Raw genomic sequence first — 23,527 nt, forward strand, 5'->3', positions numbered from 1 at the left:
CTTGACGAGATTTCATCATCTTTTTCATGTCCCCTTTTTATTTGGCGCTCTCTCGTTTGGGACATGTGGACACTTACACATATTGGGGGGGAAAAGATCGGTCGAGTGTTACACAAGCTTTTCTTTGATTCGAATGCACTAACAACCGCCAACCCGACTCCCAAATATTTCCATTCATTTGCAGACAATTCACAATGGTCAAATGACCGACTGAAAAGACAAAAAAAAAAAGGTCCGGTGAGACGCCGTCCACACGGCCACGCAATGCCCGCGTGGTGGCGGTTCTTCGAGTAAAAGGGGCGCGATCGTCATTCCTCAACAACGTACCAGCTCTCAACTATTTGGGTCATTGCCGATGCCGGAGACATTCATCGCGTGGCGATTTCAGCCTCTTGGCAACACATCCGACCGCTTTTCTGTTGTCGTCCGTCGGAACCGGCTGGTCATCTTTGTGTGAAACAAGCACGCATTGCGCAAACATCCGCTTTGACTTTGGGGAAACAAGGATCAACGCTTTTGCCGATTGTCTGACGTGTTACCTATCATCCATTCGTGGCAAAAGAATGAGAAAAAGCCATCACTAACCCTCTGGGAATCGACAGGCCGTCTTGCACCCGAAGCGTAGATGTGCAAACGAGTCGTCCTTTCCCAATTGGCGTGAATCGGTCGCCGGCAAACGCATACCTGTCAACTTTTCGTTGCGCCAACCTGTATAAACTACCAATAAAATCCTTATAAAGAGCAAAAAATCCTTATAACATACCAAAGCATTTTAGATGTCAAAATAACGGCAGAAAAAAAACCCACGAAATTTTCAATGACATTTATTGTAGATCTCCATAATACAATGTCTGGTCAATGTCTAATCATCATTCTACTTGGTAGCATTACTGTGCTCAGAGTTGTATTCCTGCGTTACTTTTTTGGAAAGTTGCCGGAAATGAAAGCATTCGAGTAGACTAGCACCATTCTGGGCAAAAGCAAACGGAACTACCTGGTAGGGGAAGAAAAAACCCCCGGAAATTTTCAGAATCCGTAGGATTTGTGCGATACGGCCATATACGTAAGATTCACCACAAAATCCGTATGAACTATGGCTAAACCGTATGAGTTGACAGGTATGCAAACGCATCGGTCGCCTTTGCGTGATGTCGCGCCCGTCAAGCGTTGCCGTGTAGGCTTCGGCTTCACCGTTCAAAAATGCCAACAATCATCAGAGTCACGGGGGGGAGAATGATTTTGCACTCGACTTTAATCCAAAACGCCCCCCACCCCCAGATTATTGAATGAATGGACGGAAGAATCAATTCTAAAGATGTGCAAGAGCGGCAGCAAAGTGCCCGGTGAGAAAAAGATCAGACACGGGATTCAGATCCCCGGACCTCCTCACCGTCTGCCGGAAACTCCGTTGCGCTTCCACACCCTAAAAGGCCCGTCGGCAAGGAAAGCGGCACATCAGCGATCCGTTTACCGACTCGGCGATGACGACGGGGAGCGCTCCGCCGCAGGGTTCGCTCCCCGCGGCGGCAAACGCCAATCAACATTTTGTACTCCAAACAGGCCGAGGTGGGGCGACGTTGAACGCGAGTGGACGAGAGCGATCAAAGAGCGGGCGGCGAACGCTTCAAAAAGCGTCGAGTCGGTTCGCCGCCGTCTGTGGAGAGAGCAAAAGCGAGGGCCGGCTTTCCTTCATCTGGGAGCGTCGTCTTTGGCCCGCGCCTCCGCCTGCGGGAACGACACGGCGGAGTCACCCAAAGCGAAGCGGCTCGGCGCCCGGCCGCGGCGAGCGACCCGAACGAACCTGCTCGCCCGCGACGTCGTCGTCGACGTCCGGGTCCACCTGATCCGGGTCGTCGGCGGTCAGCAGGTCCATGGGCGCCTCGGCGATGGCCCGAATGGTGTGGTCCTCCAGGGCCAGCGCCGTGTCGAACTGCAGGGGGGACGGCGGGCCCTGCGTCCCGTCGCCTTCCACGTCCAGGTCCTGCGGAAGAGGCCGACGGACCCGTTAAACGCCGGCAGGCGGGGAGAGCCCTCCCCGCCCCCGCCCCTCCTTCCACGCACGTCGCTGAACTCCAGGGGGAGGCTCTCGGTGGGCCGGAGCTCGGCGGCGCTCAGGTACAGCTCTCTGGCGTCGGGGGTGGGATGCTCCTGCTGGGGGGGCTCCCGCTCCGGCCGGTACATGGGAGGCGGCAGGGGGAGGTGAAGCGGGCAGCGGGGGTCGTCCGACTGGCCCATGTGCACCGGACGCTCGCACGGGACGTCCTTGGTGCCCGGACAGCTCTTGAACAGGACCTGGTTGCCGTCCTGGAAGATATCTGAGGGTGACGCCGTCAAGGAAAAAAGCGGCCAACCTCGGGGTCCAAACCACAAGAGAGGAAACCGAGCGGATGAGCCGAGCGGCCAAGTCGCGACTCCGCAAACGTGAGGACACGCGCGGGCCACTCAAGTCCACCGCTCCGCCTGAGAGAGAAAAAAAAACAACAACAACAAAAAAAAAAAGCCAAGCTTTGCCGCCGGCTCGGAAACGCTCTTGAATGCGAGCCTTCGGAGGACGCCAATCGTTGAGCAATGGAGGAAACCACATTTTCAAGAGGCAAACGCGGCCCACGACGCCCCGATCGGGCGGTCAGGAAGGACGAAGAATGGCAAAGGCAGTTGAAGCGGCCACTTCCGGCTGACTGGCCATTCCCCCCCCCCCAAGCTGCCACATTGCCCAAGAAATGCCGTTTGCCAGCTCATTGTCGAGAAGGGCAGCTTTGTGTCCCGACGAGCAGGCCCACGCTCATTCCAGCGCCAAGAAAGGCTCAAGATTTCAGCCTCAACCATTTGGAAGCTTTTGGCCTCAAGTTGCTCGTGGGGCTGTTCGTTGCATCCTCAACAATCCTTCCCGGCAGCGGTGGCTGAAATCTTTTCTGGGGTCTACCCGACTGCGGCTCGGCCTTTTTTCATACCCCCCCAAAGTAAAAGCAGACGTTGGCAAATGTCTTTCTTTTTGGGAAAAATGCTAAGGTAAGCCGGGCACCTAAACGATTCATCGGTGCCCAAAAGAATGATTGATTCATATGATAATTGATGAGCTGTTGATGCCCCTGGCCACCCCTCGAAAAATGGCGTTTTGCACATGATATTTTCCAAGATGCTGCGAATGGGACACAGATTCTGCCGTGCGGGGCACAAAAGAAAAAAAAAAAGGGCCCGCTCGGGGTGTGAGGTTTTTGTCTGGTGCCGCGCTGCGAGATTCTGCGAACGTCGATCCTCTGCACGGGCTCAATAACGCGTCTCGTCTTTGGCCAGGATACGAGCCAGGCAGTGGCGGGTCAGGGGAAGGCAGGGATTGGGGCAGCGATCGCCATCCGTCGAGGAAACGCACTTCTCCTGCGCCGCTCGCGACTGGGCCTACAAAATGAGGAACGGCGTCAGGCGGTCGCCCGTCTCGCTTTCTCTTTCAACTTCCACTTCGCAACGGCACAACCAAGGAGAAAGAAAGCGCGCAGAGGCGCCCACGTCCGATCCTCCGGCGCGATGCCCGTCGACGCGGCCTCCCCTCGCCCGCCGCATCCCGTTCAAATCGCGACATCGGGCTTCGCGGCGCCGATCGTTTCGATCGGGTGCGGGGGAGAAGGGCCGCGTCTAAAACACGCGCGACGGGGAAGCCGGGACCGAGTCCCGTCTTTTCTCCGCTGCGGGTGAAGACGGCGACGCGGCAAACCACCTGAGCCGACTGGTCAATATGAACAAAAATCAGATGGCAATGGCCATCTTGTCAGGCAAGGCCCATCGATACGATTTGAGTAAAGCGGCACGCTGCGATCGGCAAAAGGAAACGGTCGCGACGCCTCAGCCGATGTCGCTTTACGTCCGAGCGGGCGGGCAATACTCGTCTGCGTCGTTCGCCAATTCCTCCGGGATGCCGCCGTCGTCTCCGCCCGCTTTGTTTGACACACCCGCTTCGGAGGCAGAAAGGCTGGAGCGTAACGCTTCCGGATATACAGAAAAGCTGCCGGCGGGCGCAAGCCTTGCATTTCCAAAACTTTGCAGGAAACCGAAAAAGAGTTTGTTGAGCCATTGAGGCCGTTTTTGTTTTGTCATGTAGTAGGAAATCAGTAATTCCAGGTTCGGCCTTATTCCTCCAACTTTTTCAAGGAGTATTTTTCAGAAAACGTACCGACGTTCAACTGCTGTGAAAGGTGGAAATGTCTTTTTTTTTTTAAAGCTTTCTTCTGGCAGGGTCCGTGCTGATCTAGCGAGAGAACTTCCATTTTCTGAAGGCCTTTAAAAAAACAAGATTCAAAAAGGCCCTCCCAATTGGACAAAAACGAAGGAGCTTCAAAAAATAACCAAAAAAAAGAGAGAGCGAAAGAAAGATGGGAAAGACCGCTGCGTTGAAAATGGCAATATGGCTGCCAGTCAAAAAGTCTTTGCCGAGGCTGAATGCGCAGCGGAAAACGATACAAGTCGTCCGAATCCGAATGCGAGAAGGCGCGCGACAGACGTGGATTTTGTCCCGTTCATCGGCCTTTGCGTTTGAAAGGCGAAGGCCGATGAACGGACGTGCGCGTGTGAATGCGTGCGGTGGGAGATTGGGCGAGTACCTGCGCAGCCCCCTCGGTCACCGTCTGTCGGCGCTCTCTCAGCTGGCGGTGCAGCAGCGCCTCCGCGCCGTAGCGCCGGCGGTAGCGGCGGAGAGCTTTCAGCTTTTTCAGGTTCTCCCTCTCCTTGGAGGACAGGCCTTCGGGTCCGGTCAGCAAACTGCTACCTGTTGTCGAAAACCAAACGCCCGGTCGGGACGCGGACATTTTGCGGGGGGCGGGGGATTGGCCGCGACTCAATATTTACCGATGGTTTCATGCTCGATTTTGCGGTTGTGCAGGTATCTGCGCTTCTTTTCCTTGAGCAGATGCTGGAGGCGTTTGAATTGGTCAATGTAGAGGGACTGCAGTCTGATGAGTTTCTCTCTGGTGAAGAGCGCCACCTCCTCGGCGGTGTACACGCCGGCATGTCTGCGGGGGACGCACAGAGGACACGTCGCAATCGGCGGCCCGAGATTGGAATACTTGTCAAAAGCAAACGGCTGTCTTGACATCGTCTTCCCAAGCTATCGAGCTTGAGCTTCCGAGGCCGCGCTCGCTCAGAGCTTCGCTTGGCAGCCGACAACAAACACGGGCGGGAGCAGCCGTCTTACTTGAGCGGGTCCTCGTGGTCGCTGTCGATGCTGTCGCCCTCACTTTCGGGGTCTCCTCTCCACGTCTGATCCAGTACCAGCGGAGCCTGTTCTTCCTCACTCATTGGACTGTCCTCATCTGGATGCAACGTAGACACGCATGACAACAGTGGCCCAAAGTGAACTGTCAAAAAGGCTCCGACGCTTCTGCGCAAAAGCGTTCCAAGCCCAGCCGTGTGGCCTTTGCGTGCTGGCCGGCATCCTGCCACATTCCAAAACATGGAAGACCCCAAACTGTCCGGAGGGCAAATGCCAGCACGCGCTTATTTGTCTGAATGCGCCCTCATTTAACTCATCCGATTTCGACGGCAGGCGGCACGGCGGTCGACTTTACCGAGAAGGCGACCGGCTTCCGAGCGACCGCCATCGAGGCCGCGCGTCTCCGCGCGGCCGTATCCGCTCAGCTGGGACAAGAGCGCCTCTGGCGACGGGCCGGACGACGCCTTCCTCATCTGAGCGCGCAGGGCCACGGCGTTCCGGCGGGCGTGCTCGGCACAGAACGTCACGCTTCAAAACAAAGAGAGACAGAAAGCCAAGACGTGGCGGATGACGGAGTAAGTGCAAACGGAGAATCTTTGTGTTCAATGGAACGGGCGCAGATTTCAGAAAAGGAGACCCGAGCGGCCGAGTGAGGTGTCCGCCGAGACGGCGAATCTTTTTCACCTCCGTAATATGGAAGCGTACCATGTTTTCGACCGCGGGCCAATACAATCGGTTACTTCTTCTCAACTTGGACAAAAGGGCACCCGGCCGGAAAAGCTTTTCCCGCCCCGCTTACCCGTCTTTCCTCTCGACCTTGGGCGCGGCATTGGGGCAGCGTTTGCCATTCTTGGCGGAGACGTAATTGCACTGCTTGTAGGGGGCGCTTTTGTCCTCCAGAACGTGTTTGATGCAGAAATCCAAGCCGTCCAGCCGGGGCTGCGAGCACAGACGCTGGGCGAAGGCGCAAGTCTGAGCCTCCTGCGGACGCGCCGGCTGCGGTGTCAGTCGGTTCCGACTGCTCGGCAAGACGTGGATTCGGATCCTGTTCATGGCGACTCTGCCAACAGGTTCACAACAACGTGCGTCTTAGGCTGGCCGAGATCAGAAGTGCCCCCTCCCCGCCGCCCGAAATGAATAAAGAAATCAACCCTACATTGAAGTGAACCCTTTCACTTCAATGTAGGGTTGATTTCTGTGTTCACAACATTGTGAACACAGAACAACAATGTTCACAATGTTCTGTGAACATTCGGTGACTGGTTCGGTCCATAAGAGACGTCAGAAAAACGTGCAAAGATGGGTTTCGTTATTCCCAAGTCAAAGCAAAATGAACAGTAAATGCCTGTGCTAGCCAATGTCCTTTTTCGATTCCACAAGACATTCTCAGTCGGCTTTCGTGGATGACTCCTGAGAATATATCCTGTGGGGAGACGGACTTCTGAAGGTTTGGACAATTTTAACGTGACCTACGGACGCGGGTGACGTAGGACGGCGGACAGGACACACGCCAACAAAGGTCGGAAGGCGTGGAAGACTCGTTCGTAAAATTCTATAGTAACAAAACAGGAGCAGTCATGGAAAGGAAAGTTGCTGTGTTTTGCTCGGTGGGTTCTTCCCGAAGGCCCAACCGAGCACGCCTCTACCCCTTGATGCAGCTATCTATACTTTCGGAAAAAGTGACAAGTATCATATATATTATATGATAAATTATATTCCTTGGATACAGCACATTTTACATCGCTTACCTATTTGCTGTATGTGGTACATTTGTCAATAAAATTTTATATATATATATATATATATATATATATATATATTTATTTTTCAGTGCGTCACTCTGATGGCAGCGCCATCTTTGCTAGTCGTAGCTAAGCTAACGCTCGTTATCTTCAGGTCGCGGCCAACACTTTGCGCCTTTCAGTGCCCGTGAGGCACAGCAACGTCTCACAGAGGGCGATAATTATCCCCGTGACAATAGGAAAGGTGTATCTGTCCGTTTGGAGCGAATAACTAACTGCGTCACGTACCTCTCTCCGAAAGATTCGCCGTCACCGAGCTGCTGAAGCACAATGAAGCGCCACACGTTTACTACAACGGCCAAGAAGTTAACTTAAGCCCGCCCCCCGAGAGCGCTGATTGGTCCAAGTGCCTTCACTTCAATTGGGCTCACTTGTCTAAAAGGCTGCCAATTAAACGTGGCAGACGGTTTATTGTCTTACAAAACCGCTGGTGTAATGAAATCAGGAAACGTATCTTAAAATATTCCCTTAAAGTATGTATTGACTTTAATATGAAAAAAATATATATAGAGAGAGAGAGCGAGACAGAGAGAGAGCGAGAAAGCGAGAGAGATGTATATGTGTTCACATACAACAGGTTACCTGGAAGAACTTCCGCTAACACGTCATTGACGACCAGTCCTGGGCACATTACAAAACTCTAAAATGCGGGAAACGCTCTGGTAAAGAAAGTGATTTGCATTGCTGTGTTGCATGGCAGTTGTCAGGTTAAATGTTTTTTTTGTTTTTACCCCCCCCCCCCCCAAAACAAAGTTAGATTTGCACTTGCATTGCAGAAAAACCGCAGTGCAACTTTTCAGTGCATTTACTCTCCACAGATATAAACATGATTAAAACACTGTTGTTTGTTTTGCGGTCAAAGCCATGAAGCTGATGTACAATCTAAAATATATAAAAGAGGTCATTTGTAAGGTGATTGTAGAGGTCAAAAAAATAATAATAATAAACATCCTCCAAGAAGAAGGCCTACACCAAAGACAGCCAACAGTTGGTTAATCAAAAACTTGTTATGGTCACCCTCATCCTAAATCTAAACCTGACGAGAGAAATTCCAAGGTTAAACCATTCAAAATCTTTTCCAACCCTGCGCCAATATCGGCACAATGCGTTCGACAATTTTGACCCACAAAACACATCTGCTCTCCGTGTCTGTGCAGAAGTATGCTGAACATCATTTCACAACCATTTAAAACAATGACTGCAATACTCGAAACAATTTAAAAAAGCTGATAATTTACATCTTGATTTTTTTTTTAACAAAGTGTAAAAATATGTCATGTTTTATACATTTTACAATCTTTGCACACATTTACCAAATTTGGCAAATAAACACTATGGCCATCTTTTTGGGTCACGGCTGCTTTGGAGACCGACTCAGTCACGTCTACACAGTTTGTATTGTTGATTATCGTGGTGGTTGGGGGGGGGGGGGGGGGGGGGAAGAAAAAAAAAACGAGTGTCTATAAATGTATCCTTTGAAGAAAGGGGTGTTGGGGGGGCACGACAGAGCGCAAGAGAAAGGGGAAAAAAACAGGATCAAACAACAACCTGTGCGTGGTGATCAAATCGAACGTCCTTAATATCCTCTCAACCTCCGTTTTGGGGGGTGAACAATGGCAGCCAAAGCACACCCTCCTGGGGACACGAGGAAGCTTTTCAAGCCTTCTCAGCAAAATGGCAGTAAAACTAAAAAGGGATCAAAGTCGTCTGCCGCACGTGATCGATCCGTGCCGCATGTTACACAGACATACAGCTCATTTGACAATTGTGAAAACCTTCGAACCGAGCGAAGCAGACAGCAAGTCATTTAGGCAAGGGCGGAAGCGGGGGCGGGGGGTCCGAAGGCAGGGGCGGGGGTCTAGCGCCGGCCCCCCGGGTCCCGCCCGAGTACTTGTAGTCCCCGTATTGGGACCTGTAGTCAAAGACGGACGGCTGCGAGGGCTGCACCCCTTGGGCGCTCAGGAGAGAGTTCAACATTTCAAAAGTGTCCTGGTACTCGTCGGACTGGGCGGCGCCGGCCCCGCCGTGCCCGTTGGTGTCCGTCCTGTCGCCTTTGGGGTGCGAGTAGCTCCCCGGGGGGTGGGCGGGGAGGCCCAGCGCCGGCAAGATGTCGCAGGAGGACGAGAGGGGGGGCAGGTGGTAGGGATTGCGAGAAGCCTTGCTCACTTTGGCGGCGGGAGACGGGTCCTGGGGATGCGTCCTCTTGCGCGAGGACGAGGTCGTTCGGGATGAGTCGCCGGGGACTTTTTTGCCACCTCCTACGGCGCCGGCGGAGGTGGACGAGTGCTTGTGCGAAGAGGAGAGGGAGGTGCTGCTGGAGGAAGGGTGGTGGTGGTGGTGGTGGTGATGGTAGTAGTGGTGGTGGTGGTTGGAGCGCTCCCCCCTGTGCTTGTCCCTGCTCTTGCCGTCCTCGGCCGAGCTCCCCCTTTGCTTGTCGGGCACGCGAATGCGCACCTTGATGTCCTGCTCCGGCCCCCGGGCGCTGCCTCCCCCGCTAAGGGGGAACCTCATTTTCAAAGAGCTCCGATCGTGTCTCTCCTTCTCCAGGGGGATTTTCAGAATAATGGGCGACGGGTTGGACGGGTCAGAGGAGGACGAGCCCGAGTGCTGCTGCTTCTCCTTCCTTTGCTGCTGACCAATGAGAACCTGGGCGGCGTTGGCATAGTCCCGCTTCACGCTGGCCTCCATGTTCTCCAACTTCCTCTTCTGCGCGGCCAGCACGTCGGCGTTCTTGGCGCGGTACTCGCTTAATGACACCTTGGCGGGGGTGTGAACCTCGTGGCCCGATGGCTGCTCGGGGCCCCCCTGGCCTTTTCCGCTCCAGGCGGGCGCGCTGCCCGGCGTGCCCCTCTCCTCGTCTGCCGCCGAGGCGCAGGGCGGCGCCGAGAGGCTCATCAGGCCCGCCACGGTGCTCTCGGACGAGGCCATGGAGATCATGCTCAACATGGCGTCCCTCTGGTCTCCCTCCTCCTGGACCTTCGGCTTGGCCTTTGGCGTCTGACCTCCCGCCTGAGAAGAAATAACAGACGGGCCGCTAAGCGAGGTTGCGCGCGTGAAGAAAACGGCATTTCTGCATCATCCTGGCGGGATCGAGCACATTTCACACCTCCCATGGCGAGCGGCCCGACTGTCGACTTAGGACACGAGCAAATGTTTATCGAAGGCCCCCTGCGATTGCAGTTCATCGAGGTCGCCTCCGTTTCAAGTTTCTTCCCATGGGACGTTTTCAATTTGGAATACAGTCGTTCCGAAGTTCCCCAGTTTCACTTGCCGGGGAAATATTTACAAGGTTCTCCGTGCGGAGCCACGCCAAGTTTGAAAATTCTCCAAACTACGTGCAATCATCAACACGTTATTTTGAGAGCGACATTCAGAGTCGCGTCCACTTGATTTGCTCAATCGTCATCGATCACGACACGGAACGGCAGCCTTTTGCCCGTCCGGCGAAACCCTTCCTTCCATTTCGAGCCCAGAAAATACGTCGAGCCGGCTGTCGTCCTCCGACTCGGACAACAGAATGACACTGAAAAATAACCACACAAGTCATGTTTTCTGAAAGCGCGCAGCACGAAGACGCCAAGTATGAGACTTCTTTCGCGTGATCCCGACTATACGGGGCCAGTTGCGGCGGGGCCGGCAGCCGACAGGGTGCCACTCGGGACCCCGATGTCAGCAAGATTGCTCATCACGCTGGAAACACGATTTTATGTACCTTCCAGTTGCGAATCCGTTTCAATCGGCTGGGCGTTTTCTCCAGAATCTGCAGGAACTCGTGTGTGAGCTCTGATCGAAGTCATTGAAGAAACGGGAAAAACAATGTCAGCGGGGGAGAGTGACGATTCAAACATCAGAATCCAGTGTTCCCTCGCGTCTACATTTTGACAGCAAATGGCGAGATTCACACCGCCGACACTTCGGTCAGCCCACGGCTACGCCGGCCGGGTCACGTTGAGGGCGAGCGAAGCCGTCTCACAGTGATCATTTTACAGTTTCCCCCCGCCGAGTCCCGGGGACTCGCTGATCGGAAAAGTATGAGTCCCATTATGCATTGAGAGAGTCCCAAATTTCAAATTCTGAAACGGTCTACTTATTCAATTGCACATGATAAGAACACAAACAACAACATATACATACAATGATAAACAAATGCTGCGAAAATTGAAATAATTCAGTCGCAGGCCTGAGGATTTCGGAAATTCACGGTAACCGTTTTTGGGTTCCGTCGGATTACCCGATGGGAAACCCGACGAACGGACCAAAGGGTCAAGTAGAAATGTTGAGGAATAATCTGATTTTTTTTTTTTTTTTTTTTTTTTAAATAAAGGAACCTTGAGCCAGTCTCCAAGGAGCTTTGGCGCACATACCATCCAGCAGCTTGAGGGTTACGGTGGGGTCAACATATTCCCACCAGTGTTTGCCATCTGTAGACACGGGAATCTCCCAGTTGGACCACTTGCAGGCCAGATGGATGCACACGCAAGCCACGACGGGCGGACTGTATTGCAGGCAGAAGGTGGTCAAGTGGAGGCTGCGCGGCGGCGTACGTCCCGGGAGAGCAAGAAAAGAGCAACGGGACGAGGGAAGGGGAAAGCCGGTTCAGTGTATCGACTTGAATGGAATTGGATTTGCAATAACCTGGAGCGCACGCGATCAAGCCTTTACCTGTTGGTCGCCATGAAGTAAGACGTTTGCGCCAGATCCTTACTTGCTGAAACAACAACACAACAGAGAAGCGCACTTTAAACACGAGTCAGTTCAACGCATGCCGCCCCCCGCCCCCATACAACTAAAAATGAGTCAAAGGGGTGTTGACATTCACCTCGGACCAGCTGGGTGCACTTGACAACATGCGTGTGCGGATGGTCGATGGTGATTTCAAACGCTGCAAGAGCGGGGGACAAAACAAAAAACAAAAAAGGTGAGTCCGCCGCCAATCACAATAAAAGGCGCGCTCCAAATCGACCGCGTTCGCCCAAACACGGGGATGGCAATGGCTCGTGATGAAAAAAATCGGAAAGGGGCGTGGCCTGGACGGGGCGACCAATCGCAACAAGTAAGACATCGTACACGTGCGATCGCAGGGCTGTTTACGATCGGAAGATGGAAAGACTGATCGGGAGAGCTCGTGAAAACTCGACGATAAGGTACCTGACCCCCCCCCCTAAAATTTTCTCAACGGATTTAGACGATTCACAAAAATGATCAATTTAAGAAATAAAACGGCGGATTTCCGCGTATCCGCGGAAAATTGCCATCCCTGCAAACAAGGGTTCGGTGTCATTTGCACGGGGCCTTCCAATAACACCCCGTCCTCAATGAAAAGGTTTCTTGAGAACAACGGGATGTGCGACTAGCTTTGAGGCCAGCAAATCTGACCGATGCCATTTTCCCTCGGACTGAATACACGGACGGGGAGGGATCTGGCAGGGGGTCGCAAGGATTTGCCTATTTCAGTGGCTTGGTGAAGCACAAACGTGACTTTGCGCCATTGTCAACTGCGCGTGGCGTCTCTGTTGGACAAAAGTCAAAACAGGTTACCGCTTCTTGAGAATGACAGATAGGGGGAGGGGATTAAAAAAAAAAAAGGGAGAGAATTCAAGGGAGCCAGGTTTTCCTTCCCAACTTACCCAAGGTCTGGAGTATTATGCTCTCAAGAATGACCAGGTCTTGGGCTTGTTGCAGGTAGGCCTGAGGTTGAGAGGACAGGCACATTACTCACTGCGAGGCCGCTATCCGTCGGCGCACAAGATCAATCGCTCATGCAGTTTACTCTCAGTCATGTCAAATGATCTCGACGGCTTCCGGAGGTGATCCCGGGAAGCGGACTTTTCTGCCATCCATCTTTTCAAAATGCCCGGTGACCGACCGCACGTGCCGCTTTGGAACCAAATAGCCAAAGGCGACGTCAAACCTTCGCGCAGGTTGATTTGACGCGGACGGGAAGACACGACGGTGCCCATTTGGGTAAAAGGAGGGCGCCGGTTGCAAAAGGGAGACTTTTGATGACCTCAAACTTACATCGCTGCGTACGTCCGGCGAGGGCTCCTGCGGATTGAGACAGGCGTGGGCCACCTTGATAACGTGTTCCAGCTTTCGGGGCTGCTCCTCCACCTTGGCGGCCAGGAAAAGAGCCGCTGGAGAAATGACCTGAGAGACGGGGGGTGGGGGCGCTGGGGTCAACAGGCGCCAAATGAAAACACGTTGCGAAGCACACAAGTAGCATCGTACTCACGTTTCGGTGAAATCTGGTGAATGACTGGACCATGTAGAAGCGATGCATGTACACGATGGCCGTATTAATGGTCAGCTGGGACCTAGCATATGCTCGTTAAGTCGCGTCAACATCTGAATGGCATCAAACCGATCAAATGGAATGCGGTCACGTCGGGCCTGTGACTCACACCAGAGCGTGACCCCCAACATTACCGACTCGCCCCACAATAAATCTCAAGACTTCAAACCCCTTGAGTCCGGGTTCCATTGATTGCTTCCAATGTACGGGACCGGCTCATGGAGCGTTTGCTCGTTTGTGTCTTTCTTGACATGCTTCAGTGCCAAGCAAGCACGCCGGCACCCGCAAACGCCGCGAGAGATTTGTGTCAACCCGGGGCCTTGATTTTCGAAAATTACTTGGAAGTTCTTCATCATTATATGGTGTATGCTTCCGTGTTCGGCAAGCTTTCAGACGATAGCAACCATTGGAAAAGACGCGAAAGATTAGGTAACGCCAGAGTTAAGCTCTGGTCCAAAACAAAAGGTCCCACCACAAATGCGGGCCGCAACGGAACGACGTCTTCGCATCGAGATGTTTTCCAGTCGTAACTGCAGTACTTGGCGCGGAAAAACGATACGTCTTTCATTGGGATGGTTTTTAAATGATCTGACGGACAGCGCTGGCCTCGTCCAAATCAACTCCGCTTGGAAATGGAACGCGCATAGCGGTCTGTGCTGCAAAACAAGGAGAATTGTCCCTCCCTCGACTTGGCTCGTGAAAACGATTCCGGGTTACTTGAAGTGCACCAAACAACGCGCTGGAAGCCAAGTCTTCCTTGGGTCGGAGGGGAAGTCGGCAAAATCCTTAATTTAAAAAAAAAGTGGAATTGCAGCGCGAGCTAAAGCTAAGGAAAACGCGCTCACGTCAAGGCCCGGGGCCTTCGCGGCTCGGCTGCTGCCAAATCAAAATCTCTGGCGTGTTCGTTCGCACGACAGTTTTGCAGCACAAAAACGCGGCGAAAAAACACCCCGGCTGGCGCGAGCTACGTAAACAAATGAACAGGAGAAGAAGGAAGATGGCAAGGAAAGCAGGAGGGACAGAGTCGAACGGGACGACAAGAGCCGCCGCTAGCCCGGCTAGCCGTTAACGAGCTGGAGCGGCTAACGCGGCCAAAAGATACACGTTGAGCCGCTGGCCCATGTCCTGCAGCAGGTTGGCCGCCTGTTGCCTGTACGATAGCTCCTTGTCCGGGTCGAGCCCGGCTCGCCGAGATGGGTTGTTGTCGATCTCTTGCCGGCTGTAGTACCATTTGTTATTACAGCTAGCGGAGACACAACGAAGCGAAGCCGCCATCACTGACGAGGGGTGGGGGGGGGACACTAGTTTAAAAATTGCAGCGCGTCACCGGAAGTGCGTCATGCGCCAAAATGCCCCCCCAACGTTTGGGGGGGGGGGGGGGGTGCGCCCCTTTACCACCTTATTCATACAGCGGACCCCGCATACCAATTCGCGATTCCTCCCCTTCCCCCAAATCCTTTTTTTTTTAAATATAGATTTTTGGGGGGGTTGCGGGGGTGTTTTTTTGGGAGGGGATGACCCACTTTTCATAAAAACGCTTAATGGTAGTATTTCCCAGCTTATTCGAGAATTTTGGGGGTTAATTATTTTCTCCCCTCAATGTAATTAAAAGGGGCGTTAATTAATGGCCGATTTTTGCTCTTGACGGGCCAGCCAGCCCATTGCTCCAAATAGCAGGCGTCTCCTACACTGCTTACAGTGGAGGGCTACCTCGAGGCATTCGCAACAGAAATCAACTCTCCCCACTGGATGGAATGGAAATGCCACTCAGCCTGCTACACACCGGAATTCAGCGCCAAGCACAAAAAAGTCCCCCCCCCCCCCCCACTCCTTTTGGAACACTGGTAAAAGATCATTTACTTCAATAATAATGACTTGACGTTACACATGATGAATTTAGTATGATAATGATAAGATTTTCATTTCGATTCACCAGGCAAAGGGCGGCCGTGGACGAGCGGTTCGCGCGTTGGCCTCACAGTGCAGAGGTGCAAGGTTCGATTCTGGCTCCGGCCTCCCCGCGCCCGCGTGGGTTTTCTCCAGGTACTCCGGTTTCCTCCCACATTCCCAAAAACATGCGCGGCAGGTTAATGGAACACTCCAAATTGTCCCGCAGTGCGAGTGCGAGCGCGAGCACGGTTGGTCCTTGGTCTTTGTGTGCCCTGTGGTTGGCTGGCTGGCAACCGGTTCAGGGTGTCCCCCGCCTACTGGCCGAAGACAGCGGGGATAGGCTCCGGCATGCCCCTTCTGAGAAGAAGCGGATCAGAAAATGGATGGATGGATCACCAGCCAAATAAGGCTATTGACACTGCAGCTCAATTTCCGTTTTTTTTTTTTTTAAAGAAGCGTAAATGGTACAATTCTCATCTTTTAAAATCTGTGTGACTATATATCGGTTATGTATGCAAAGCTTCTGCGGTGTTAAGGCCCCTCCACACAGATTGGCCCTGTACGTCGCCAAAAGCTCAAGATGCGACTGTGCGGGTGAGAGACGATGCTCGGGAGACGACTGATGATCGTCCACAACGCTGTCAAGTTGCCTTTATAATTTACTTGAATCATAAAGCATCGAGTTGACGTACGTGGTGGGAATAGTATGCGATGGCTGTTTGAAAGTGCTCTAATAATACAGTTGAGTTGAGAATAGTAATTCAGCCCCGCAAGTTAATTCTTTCGTTACACCCTGCAACCCAGTGGCCCCCCTCGCTACTCTGGCGATGAGATAAGATGAGCCCTGCGACCAGATTTGCTTCCGTAAACACCGTGTCACATGACGGGGGTTTTTTTTTCTCCTTTGATATGAGCCCCCAGACCCGATGTACTTGTGTCAACACTGCGTCACATGAGGTGGGGGGTTTTTGTTTTTGGGGTGCACGTCACCGGACGGCATCCTTTGCGCGCACGCGTGTCACGTCACGGACGCGTCGCTTCTCATGCGCTCTCGTGACAGTTTGGTGTCCGCGACACGCCAGCGATTGGAAGCATTCGGAATACAGAAGAACAGCGCTGAGATGATGGCGATACGTTGCTGATAACTTGGGCCAAATACTGCCTGCGGACACGGAGAGGATCCAATGAAAGGAAGCCAGTCTCAGAAAGATGAAAACGTGATATTTTATCAGATGAACAGACAAGTGAAGCGGTGAACCAAGCGGTTACAGGAGTCAAATGTACAAACGCAAATAAAAGATGACAGAGTTTCATCCTAACGAGTCATTCTCTAAAAACACTTGCTTGCCTCCGATCGGCGTTTGCTTCGTGAAAAAATGAAGCCTCGTTCACGTCATTTCCACAAGTGGTCTGAATTGATGACGCGGTTTCAAGTTCCCCGGCCAAATGTTCCAATTTCCCCATGAAGTTCACTATGGTGAGAAGTTGAAGTTTTTGTTTCAATTTTTGGGGGGGGGGGCTTGCCACAATGAACACGAAATTTCTGGGTGGCATATTAAAGAAGAAATCAACTCTCAAAATGCCCGAAAAGTGTCAATCTGTCCTTTCCTTATTATCGGGCCGCTGGGAAGGGGGGCGGGGGGTGTCCGACATGTTTGGAAGCACTACGATGCCCATTTTTGGGGGCTTTTTGTCCCAAACTGCCGATAGACACTGGCGCTTGGGGGCGTGGTTGACATTGCGCTCTTTCACAGAGAGTTGAAAAAGATTTGACAATATCAAAAAACAGGCAACAAAATAGCAAAGACAAACTTAAGTCATCAGTCATGGCCACTCAATATGTCTGATATTTGTCAAGTGTGAACGGGGGGGTTGGAAAAAAAAGTCAGAAAATGATTTCAATGTAAGCAGGCAAACAACAAAAAGATCTCCTTCTGGGTTCCAAAAGCTCTCCAAACTTTTCTTTTTCAATTTGACTACCAAGGTCAAAGTTGAAGACCTTTGACATTACTTAGAAACATGATAATTGAAAATGTTTAAAAAAAAAAAAAACAACAACAACAACAAATGAACCAAAAAACACCCACTATACTATTCCAAATCGAGCAGCACGCTTCAGTTTCTTTGCCTGTGAAGAAGGGGGAAAAAATGTGGCATAAATACACAAAACGAAGAGAATCAGCGGGCGGGCGGACGACAGCCGCGACTCGACTATTTGCTGCGCGCTTGTCACAAATTGCCCAAATCGCCCATCGGCCTATTTCGGAGACGGCAACAAAGTTCTGGCGAACGGGGAAGCAGTCACGGGTGTGAAGGAAGGAGGAATCGTCAAAAGCTCAAGCTGAAACGGGACAGTGGCGCATTTTCAAGCGATGACGCCCGCGCTTCCAGTCTTTTCCCCCCCGCCCCCAAATCAAGACGCGCTCCAAATTCTGGACAGTAGTTTCTTTCTACCATCTTGAACTTTGGATTAGAGCGTATCTTCCGCCGATGGGACGTGCCCGGAAGAGCTGATCGGGGGGGGGGGGGGGGGGGGTCCTAAGCGGATGCCCGAGCCACCTCATCTGGCTCCCCTTTGAGCCCCTCCCGGAGGAGCGAGCTTTGATGGCATTGTGGGAGGGCTAAACTTCAGAAGATTCAATTCTGCCCAATCCTTAATCTCCAAACAATTTGTTGTTTTTGTTTTTAAAACCTCCTCGTTTCTTTTAAGTGCAACAATGTCAAAAGGGGATCTGAAATCAAGTGTTTGAGGCTCATCATTGGCGGTATTTTTATGTTAGTTTCAACCGCGCGGGAAACAAAACAACGGGAAGCTACCTCGACGTCCGCCGAGCCGGCCGCTCCGCCGCCTGTGAGGATGCCGAACCTTTCCTTCCTCTTCATCAGCTTCTCGTCTGCTTCCAGCTGCCGCCGCCAACGACGACACCACCACCGCCACGGAAAGACAACAAGTAGCCTTTCAGACTCAATCTCCAAATAAACTCTAACCTTCCGTTAGGAGCTGAATTCCTTTCCGGAGTCGGCCCCCAACTTGATTCGCTCATTGATTCGGAATTGGCAACATGTGTTCCGGTGCCCCCCCCCCCACCCCCTACTTGTAGGAGGAGAAAAACGGAGAAAAAAATAAAACCTAGAATGCTCGTGTATTGCCAACGGTTAAACCGTATAAAGTCCAACTCAAGTCATTGTTTTGCTTCCGTCGCCGTTTTTGCCAAAGTCATTTTGTCCCGCGGCGTGACATCTGCCAGGCTTCAAATTTGACATTGATGACGAGGAGCTGCCTTCTTGGCATTTCCGTTTCATGTCGGGGGGGGGGGGGGGACTCTTGAATGCGCCCCGTAAACCGTTTGTGCGGGTAATACGCGGGAAACCTTTGTACACCGGTCGCGCGGCTTCCGAGCCAGGTGGACCCACCTTTTGCGAGAGCGACGAGACGTTCATGCCAAATCTCTCCGCCCTCTTCTTGAGCTGGTCCGCGTTGACCTGTGACAGATGGCAAAAGGATTCCCGCGTCATGGGAAGGGTGCCGACGCATGCATTTGGGGGTGGGGCTCGCTCGGGGCGGCGGCTCTTACCGGCACGTTTCTAGCCACGGCGGCGCCTGCGCGGGGGAAGGAAAGGATTGATGTTGCGCGGCACTTGGACATGACGGACGGCGGCGTGGCGCCCATGAGTCATCATACGCACCTGCGGATGCATCTGAAGCGCTGATCGCTAAACCAAACCTAGAAATGCAAACAACAGGAAACGCTGTTAGGTCAGGAAAAAACAAAACAATACTTTACACGATTGACCTTAACATTTGGATGGTGCGGTAAAAAAAAAAAGAAATCAACAAAGGCAGTCTAAGGAACAATCCATGTCCGAGAGGAAAGTCCCCTAAGTGAAGCTCCATCAGTAGCACCCACGACAAATGAAGAATGAACACATGCGCAATAGAAAAGACGTCCACATTTGCAGTTTCCATCGCCAATTGCTCTTCCCATGCACACGCATTTTATTGCTTGTGAACCACAACAATCGCCGCAACATTTTCCTTTATTGTGGAAAAAAATCCAAGTTTGCATCAATGTTTTTTTTTGGGGGGGGGGGGCAGAGAATAGTGAGCAATACCAGTCACATATATGAAAGGCTTGATGAAAAGGGCTCGATCGTATCATTTTGCTTTTATTGTGTCAAATCGTTGGGCTCATATCGATATGGAACGCGGCGGCCAAAACCCCCCCAATTCTGCTTCCCGTTTGCCACCTCGACCCAAATGCGACTCGAAGCGAAACGGAGGGGTCCCGTCTCAATTGGGCTCATGGCCAAACGAGAGGGTGGCTCGGGTTGAACATAATAACTGTGTTGTATGAAGATTATCTTATCTGTGTTGGGTCTCACCTGGCAGCACGCCGGGCCTTCTTGTCTTCGGCCGACGCGGGCAGATTGAAACGCTCGGCGCGTTTCTGGAGCTGCTGCTCAACAAAAAAACGGCGTTTGCTGGTGAACGGGAGGCGCTGCAACAAACGGACAGGGGAAAGACAAAAGGGTCGCGCTGGGCCGCACGTACTTCACCGCCTGTCGCCGGAGGACATATCTTCACTATCTTCTTCTCGGCGGACCTGAAAACACAAGCGCGGGAACAAAATGGCATCCAATTTTAGCATTCACTCCTTTGTTAGATTATTGGGGGGAGGGGAGGGGGTCCTCGAGCACCCCCGTTTTCACATCGTTTCCTGTCTGACGGGACGAGAGCCTACTGGCGCCGTGTCGTCGGAAGCCGCAAACTACGCGCGCCGCCTAGCGGGTACACCGCATCGGTCTTGTCGCCGGGCGGCCGTCTCGGCGCGCGCGGGCCATAAATTGCCTCAGAGTGAAGCGTGATGCCAAGCAGCTGGCAGCCCTTCCGCTGTTCGCAATCGGACTTTGTAGAAAAACTTTGACAAATTTAAAGCGCCACAACACGTAGCATGCAGCGGAAGCTCAAGAGCAATCTGAAAATCGTCCCCGTTTTTGGCATCGCGGGACTGCTGGGGCTTCATCGTGTTTCAAAGTCATCGACAGTTACGACTATGCAAACCGCTTCAAAAAAGCCGACAACAACCAAACTCACAGCTTGGCCACGGGTGATTGCGATTCTTTGACGTCTTTGCCGTTGTCCACAATCTCGCCTTTGGGGAAGTCCTACAAGGCAAACGGAAAGGCTCGTGATTTTTTACACAAGCGCACAATCAAAGCGGCATTTTGACGACATTACCGCGGTATCGTCCGCCAGCACCTCGTCCACGTCCACATCTTCATCTGTGGCTTGCGTGAAAAGACATTCAAGACATAAGACGCACCATGTCGATCAGACGCAAGCGCCTCCGAAACTGCGGCGAAAAGAATCCCTTCAAATGAGAGTCAAAGGGAAGAACTTGCTTCTTTCTCCACATATCTCCTCAGGAGGAGATATGTGCACAAATCTGCGAGTTTTGGTTACCCCTTCTCTCTGCGACGCAGGTTTCACATTAAAAAAAAATAAAAAAATAAAATGTTTAAAAATCCACCATTCACTCGTATGGGCCAAAATTCCAAAGAACGGTCGCATCAGGATTGCGGTGAAACTGCCCTCAAAGCCGGACGTGCGAGATGAGAGCCGGCTGAAGTGCTCATTCCGTGTTTATGAGCCAACTGCGCTCGCGGCGCGGCCACTTGGCATGTGGCTATTTGAAGGAGAAGTGCACAATTCAACCATTTGCTCCTCTTGAAACCCTTCCACGTGCGTTAGCTCAAAACGTAGTCACACTATTTCTACAGGTCCAGATTGGAAAAGCTTCTCGCTCCGCCGTCTGACCACTTTACACCGAAAAGAAACAACCCCCACCGCAACTTTGAGCCCGACTCCGGCGCGCCGCCTCTCGGGGCTCACCGTGCTCGTCCAGGTAGGCCTGCAGGCGTGCAACCAGGTCGCCTTTGTTGCCTTTGGTCTCCAGACCTCGCGCGTCGCACTCTTGCCTCAGCTCGGCAAGCTGAAAGCCAACAGAGAAACATTCACAAATGCGTGCAACTGTGCGTTTTGAGGAGCACCCGTTGCCCGGGTTCGTGAGACATCGCAAGCTTGTTGGTCCTCAACACACGATCTCTGCGTTCGTTGCCACATCGGCGGTCTGCCGGCTCTTTTTCTGCATCGGTCCGTTTAGCGGGTGCAGCGCTGAAACCGAAGCTGCGCGAGCATGTGCCCGACGTTCTAGCTTCAACCTTCTTGGCAGATCTTGCCTCGGGCTTCAGTGGGAATTTGGCAGGACCTTCAAAGTTCGTTGGAACATGGATGTGCTCTGTGCTTTGCAAAATGAAGAAACATAAATGTGTGCTTCTCAATCACGCCTTCCGTCCATGAGAGCAAACCAGGTGTGTCCGCTTCATGTCACTTGCATAAAAGGTTTCTTTTGATCTTGGGGGGAAATCTCACTCAATGCTTTAAAACAGATATTACAACTTGAGCATTGTTTTCACCAGATCCCTTCAAATATTAATTGAACAGTTGTCATGTCAAGATAAAAAAAAAAAAGATCCGACCAATGAAACACGTGGGTGTGTGTAATACACACACAAATATATATATACATATACAGACATAAAGATAAAGCGTGAATAATAATAATGTAAGAGGTGAGATGTGTTTTTCAGTGTTCAACATTACTTCGACGTGAGCCGACAAAGATTCCCTTTTCCACCCCATTAGACCTTGAGCCACTGGCACTTAGTGCTCCCACTCGCGTTGTTTTTCAGTCCGCAAAGTGGGACCTTCCGAGTACGATTTCGAAACATAATTGGCGTGTTTCGAGCTCGGGCGGAGAACGTTCGGACAACGTGAGCACACGCTTAGCTTTAGCATTAGCATGGGCAGCCGGTGGACGCGCGTTACACCGACGCGACCACTTTGGCTTTCTCGCCGCCCTAACGGAGAACATGAGCGTGAACAAACGACTGCCCGTTCACCAAACAATCGTCAAAGCTAGACATCTGCACTCCGACATTCGATATTAAATGGCACGACCAACCTTTAGTTTGTGCAGCTCGATCACTTCAGCCATCTTTCTGTTGATCAAGCCCTTCCTCCAATCAAACCGCTTCTTCCGCTGCCGCCGTTTCTTTCTCTCTTCTTCTTCTTCCTCAATCTTTGGCGGACTGCAGGCAACGGTCAGGTGCAAAACGCCACCTACTGCACACGCGTGTGCAACACTTTTGTCTCCAACTTGTGAATTTGAGCAACTTGGTTGCTGTCAAAAATGTAAAAAGTGCTTCCCTCACACGCCTGATTTTATCCTTCTCCTCCTGCTCCAAGAATCCCCTCGTTACCTGCCTTTGTGGAGGGACAGAACATTTGTGCAGAAACAAGAAACAGATTGCGGACACTCTTGTCTTGTGCATTTTCCAAACAAATTCTTGGTGCCTTTCCATTTCCACGCAAACATACAAGTGGGAGATTTGATTGAATTCATATCACTGAAAAAGAGCGGATGGATCCGCACGGACCGGCGCCTCGCTGAGCAGCGACGGTCTGCGCCGGGACGCCCGGCGCCGTTTTGTGCCACTCGCTTGCGGACAACTGGACCGACTGATTTGGACCTGGCATGTCAACTCTCATCACGCTTGCTCATATCGGCACCAGAATTTCAAATTGTCATACGTCGTAAAAAAACGTGTGAAATCATCTCCAAGTGTGCTTGATTCTCGGATTTCAAAAAAGTTGACCAGGAAATAATGAAGTGTGCCGTGTGCGGATCACCGCTGATGCTTTTTGCCAGTCAAAGTCGATTGCAACCAACCAAAGGATGGAAAAATGCCGACATCATCGGGGACCGGTGAGGATGAATTTGAAATGTGATTGGTTTAAAAAAAAAAAAAAACACATCCTTTGCTAATCGAGCGGAAGGTAGGCGGGCCGGCACGACTGATTTTGAGGTGGGCCGACATGGCAAGACAAAAAGGGAATTTGACCGTAGCTGACATTTGTCGAGAGCTGCGGCGAAAGACTGGAGCCTGCCCGAAAGCGTTGTCAACGGAGGACCGCGCTCGCATCCCTCCCTCCATTTCACATTTTGAAACTCGAGAGGAGTGCGGTCGGTTGAAGTGAGATTCACACGCGGCGACCGAGACGACGTCAACATTTCCGCAGTTGAGCCTTCCCATCTCTCTTTCCGGACCGGAAAGAGAGATGGCCCGACCGACCTTGGGTTCCGTTCGACTCGCCTGCGCCCGTGGCGCGATGCCAAACAAAATATTCTGATGATGAGGAAGAAACCCACCTTTTTTTTTCTCCCCTCTCTTTCTTTCTGCGAGGAAGACCAAGTGGTTGAATACTGCTTCGTGGTCGAC

General features: G+C 52.1%; 3 protein-coding genes and 1 long non-coding RNA gene across 5 annotated transcripts; 1 reads left to right on the forward strand and 3 right to left on the reverse strand.

The window, feature by feature from the left end:
- Window positions 1-808: 808 nt before the first annotated feature.
- On the reverse strand, window positions 809-7,328 carry kansl2 (KAT8 regulatory NSL complex subunit 2). The gene is made up of 10 exons (XM_086112150.1): window positions 7,231-7,328; window positions 6,000-6,260; window positions 5,556-5,728; window positions 5,183-5,300; window positions 4,837-5,000; window positions 4,593-4,756; window positions 3,300-3,396; window positions 2,062-2,315; window positions 1,802-1,981; window positions 809-1,725 (listed from the first exon to the last, which is right to left on the reverse strand). The coding sequence occupies exons 2-10, from the start codon at window positions 6,251-6,253 to the stop codon at window positions 1,690-1,692; spliced, it is 1,440 nt and encodes a 479-aa protein (XP_085968276.1). The 5' UTR covers window positions 6,254-6,260; window positions 7,231-7,328; the 3' UTR covers window positions 809-1,689.
- A 137-nt stretch (window positions 7,329-7,465) lies between these two features.
- On the reverse strand, window positions 7,466-14,581 carry ccnt1 (cyclin T1). Its single transcript, XM_086112019.1, has 9 exons — window positions 14,397-14,581; window positions 13,235-13,316; window positions 13,021-13,149; window positions 12,630-12,690; window positions 11,822-11,884; window positions 11,665-11,710; window positions 11,367-11,530; window positions 10,715-10,785; window positions 7,466-10,011 (listed from the first exon to the last, which is right to left on the reverse strand). Exons 1-9 carry the CDS (start codon window positions 14,567-14,569, stop codon window positions 8,806-8,808), a joined length of 1,995 nt encoding a protein of 664 aa, XP_085968145.1. The 5' UTR covers window positions 14,570-14,581; the 3' UTR covers window positions 7,466-8,805.
- A 648-nt stretch (window positions 14,582-15,229) lies between these two features.
- LOC147209905 (uncharacterized) lies at window positions 15,230-16,756 on the forward strand. The gene is made up of 2 exons (XR_015101178.1): window positions 15,230-15,337; window positions 15,411-16,756. It is a non-coding gene; the product is annotated as an uncharacterized LOC147209905 (long non-coding RNA).
- Window positions 16,386-22,801, reverse strand: sarnp (SAP domain containing ribonucleoprotein). Of its 2 annotated transcripts, none has more exons than XM_086113333.1 (11): window positions 22,210-22,801; window positions 21,078-21,177; window positions 20,424-20,473; window positions 20,280-20,350; window positions 19,737-19,788; window positions 19,568-19,641; window positions 18,872-18,909; window positions 18,760-18,785; window positions 18,599-18,667; window positions 18,002-18,088; window positions 16,386-17,312 (listed from the first exon to the last, which is right to left on the reverse strand). In XM_086113333.1, exons 1-11 carry the CDS (start codon window positions 22,240-22,242, stop codon window positions 17,271-17,273), a joined length of 642 nt encoding a protein of 213 aa, XP_085969459.1. In that variant the 5' UTR covers window positions 22,243-22,801; the 3' UTR covers window positions 16,386-17,270. The 2 variants fall into 2 exon arrangements, with proteins under 2 accessions (XP_085969459.1, XP_085969528.1); XM_086113402.1 differs by having other exon boundaries at window positions 20,424-20,467; window positions 22,210-22,779.
- Window positions 22,802-23,527: the final 726 nt, after the last annotated feature.

This window comes from Hippocampus guttulatus, chromosome 1, assembly GCF_054856545.1.
Source record: "Hippocampus guttulatus isolate MCC_2025c chromosome 1, RoL_Hgut_1.0, whole genome shotgun sequence".
NCBI classification, from domain to species: Eukaryota; Metazoa; Chordata; class Actinopteri; order Syngnathiformes; family Syngnathidae; genus Hippocampus; species Hippocampus guttulatus.

What these genes read in the sequence shown, in the direction of transcription:
- kansl2 (XM_086112150.1), bottom strand. Translation starts at nt 6,253, where the DNA reads ATGAACAGGATCCGAATCCACGTCTTGCCGAGCAGTCGGAACCGACTG. An exon ending in GACCACGAGGACCCGCTCAA is followed by an intron (nt 5,001 to 5,182) that starts GTAAGACGGCTG and finishes CGTCCCCCGCAG; the next exon opens with ACATGCCGGCGTGTACACCG. An exon ending in AATCGAGCATGAAACCATCG is followed by an intron (nt 4,757 to 4,836) that starts GTAAATATTGAG and finishes TTTCGACAACAG; the next exon opens with GTAGCAGTTTGCTGACCGGA.
- sarnp (XM_086113333.1), bottom strand. Translation starts at nt 22,242, where the DNA reads ATGGCTGAAGTGATCGAGCTGCACAAACTAAAG. An exon ending in TCGAGCTGCACAAACTAAAG is followed by an intron (nt 21,178 to 22,209) that starts GTTGGTCGTGCC and finishes GTTGGCTTTCAG; the next exon opens with CTTGCCGAGCTGAGGCAAGA. An exon ending in TCTCGTCGCTCTCGCAAAAG is followed by an intron (nt 18,089 to 18,598) that starts GTGGGTCCACCT and finishes TGGCGGCGGCAG; the next exon opens with CTGGAAGCAGACGAGAAGCT.
- ccnt1 (XM_086112019.1), bottom strand. Translation starts at nt 14,569, where the DNA reads ATGGCGGCTTCGCTTCGTTGTGTCTCCGCTAGCTGTAATAACAAATGG. An exon ending in CGCCGGACGTACGCAGCGAT is followed by an intron (nt 12,691 to 13,020) that starts GTAAGTTTGAGG and finishes TCTCAACCTCAG; the next exon opens with GCCTACCTGCAACAAGCCCA. An exon ending in AACCCTCAAGCTGCTGGATG is followed by an intron (nt 10,786 to 11,366) that starts GTATGTGCGCCA and finishes GACTTCGATCAG; the next exon opens with AGCTCACACACGAGTTCCTG.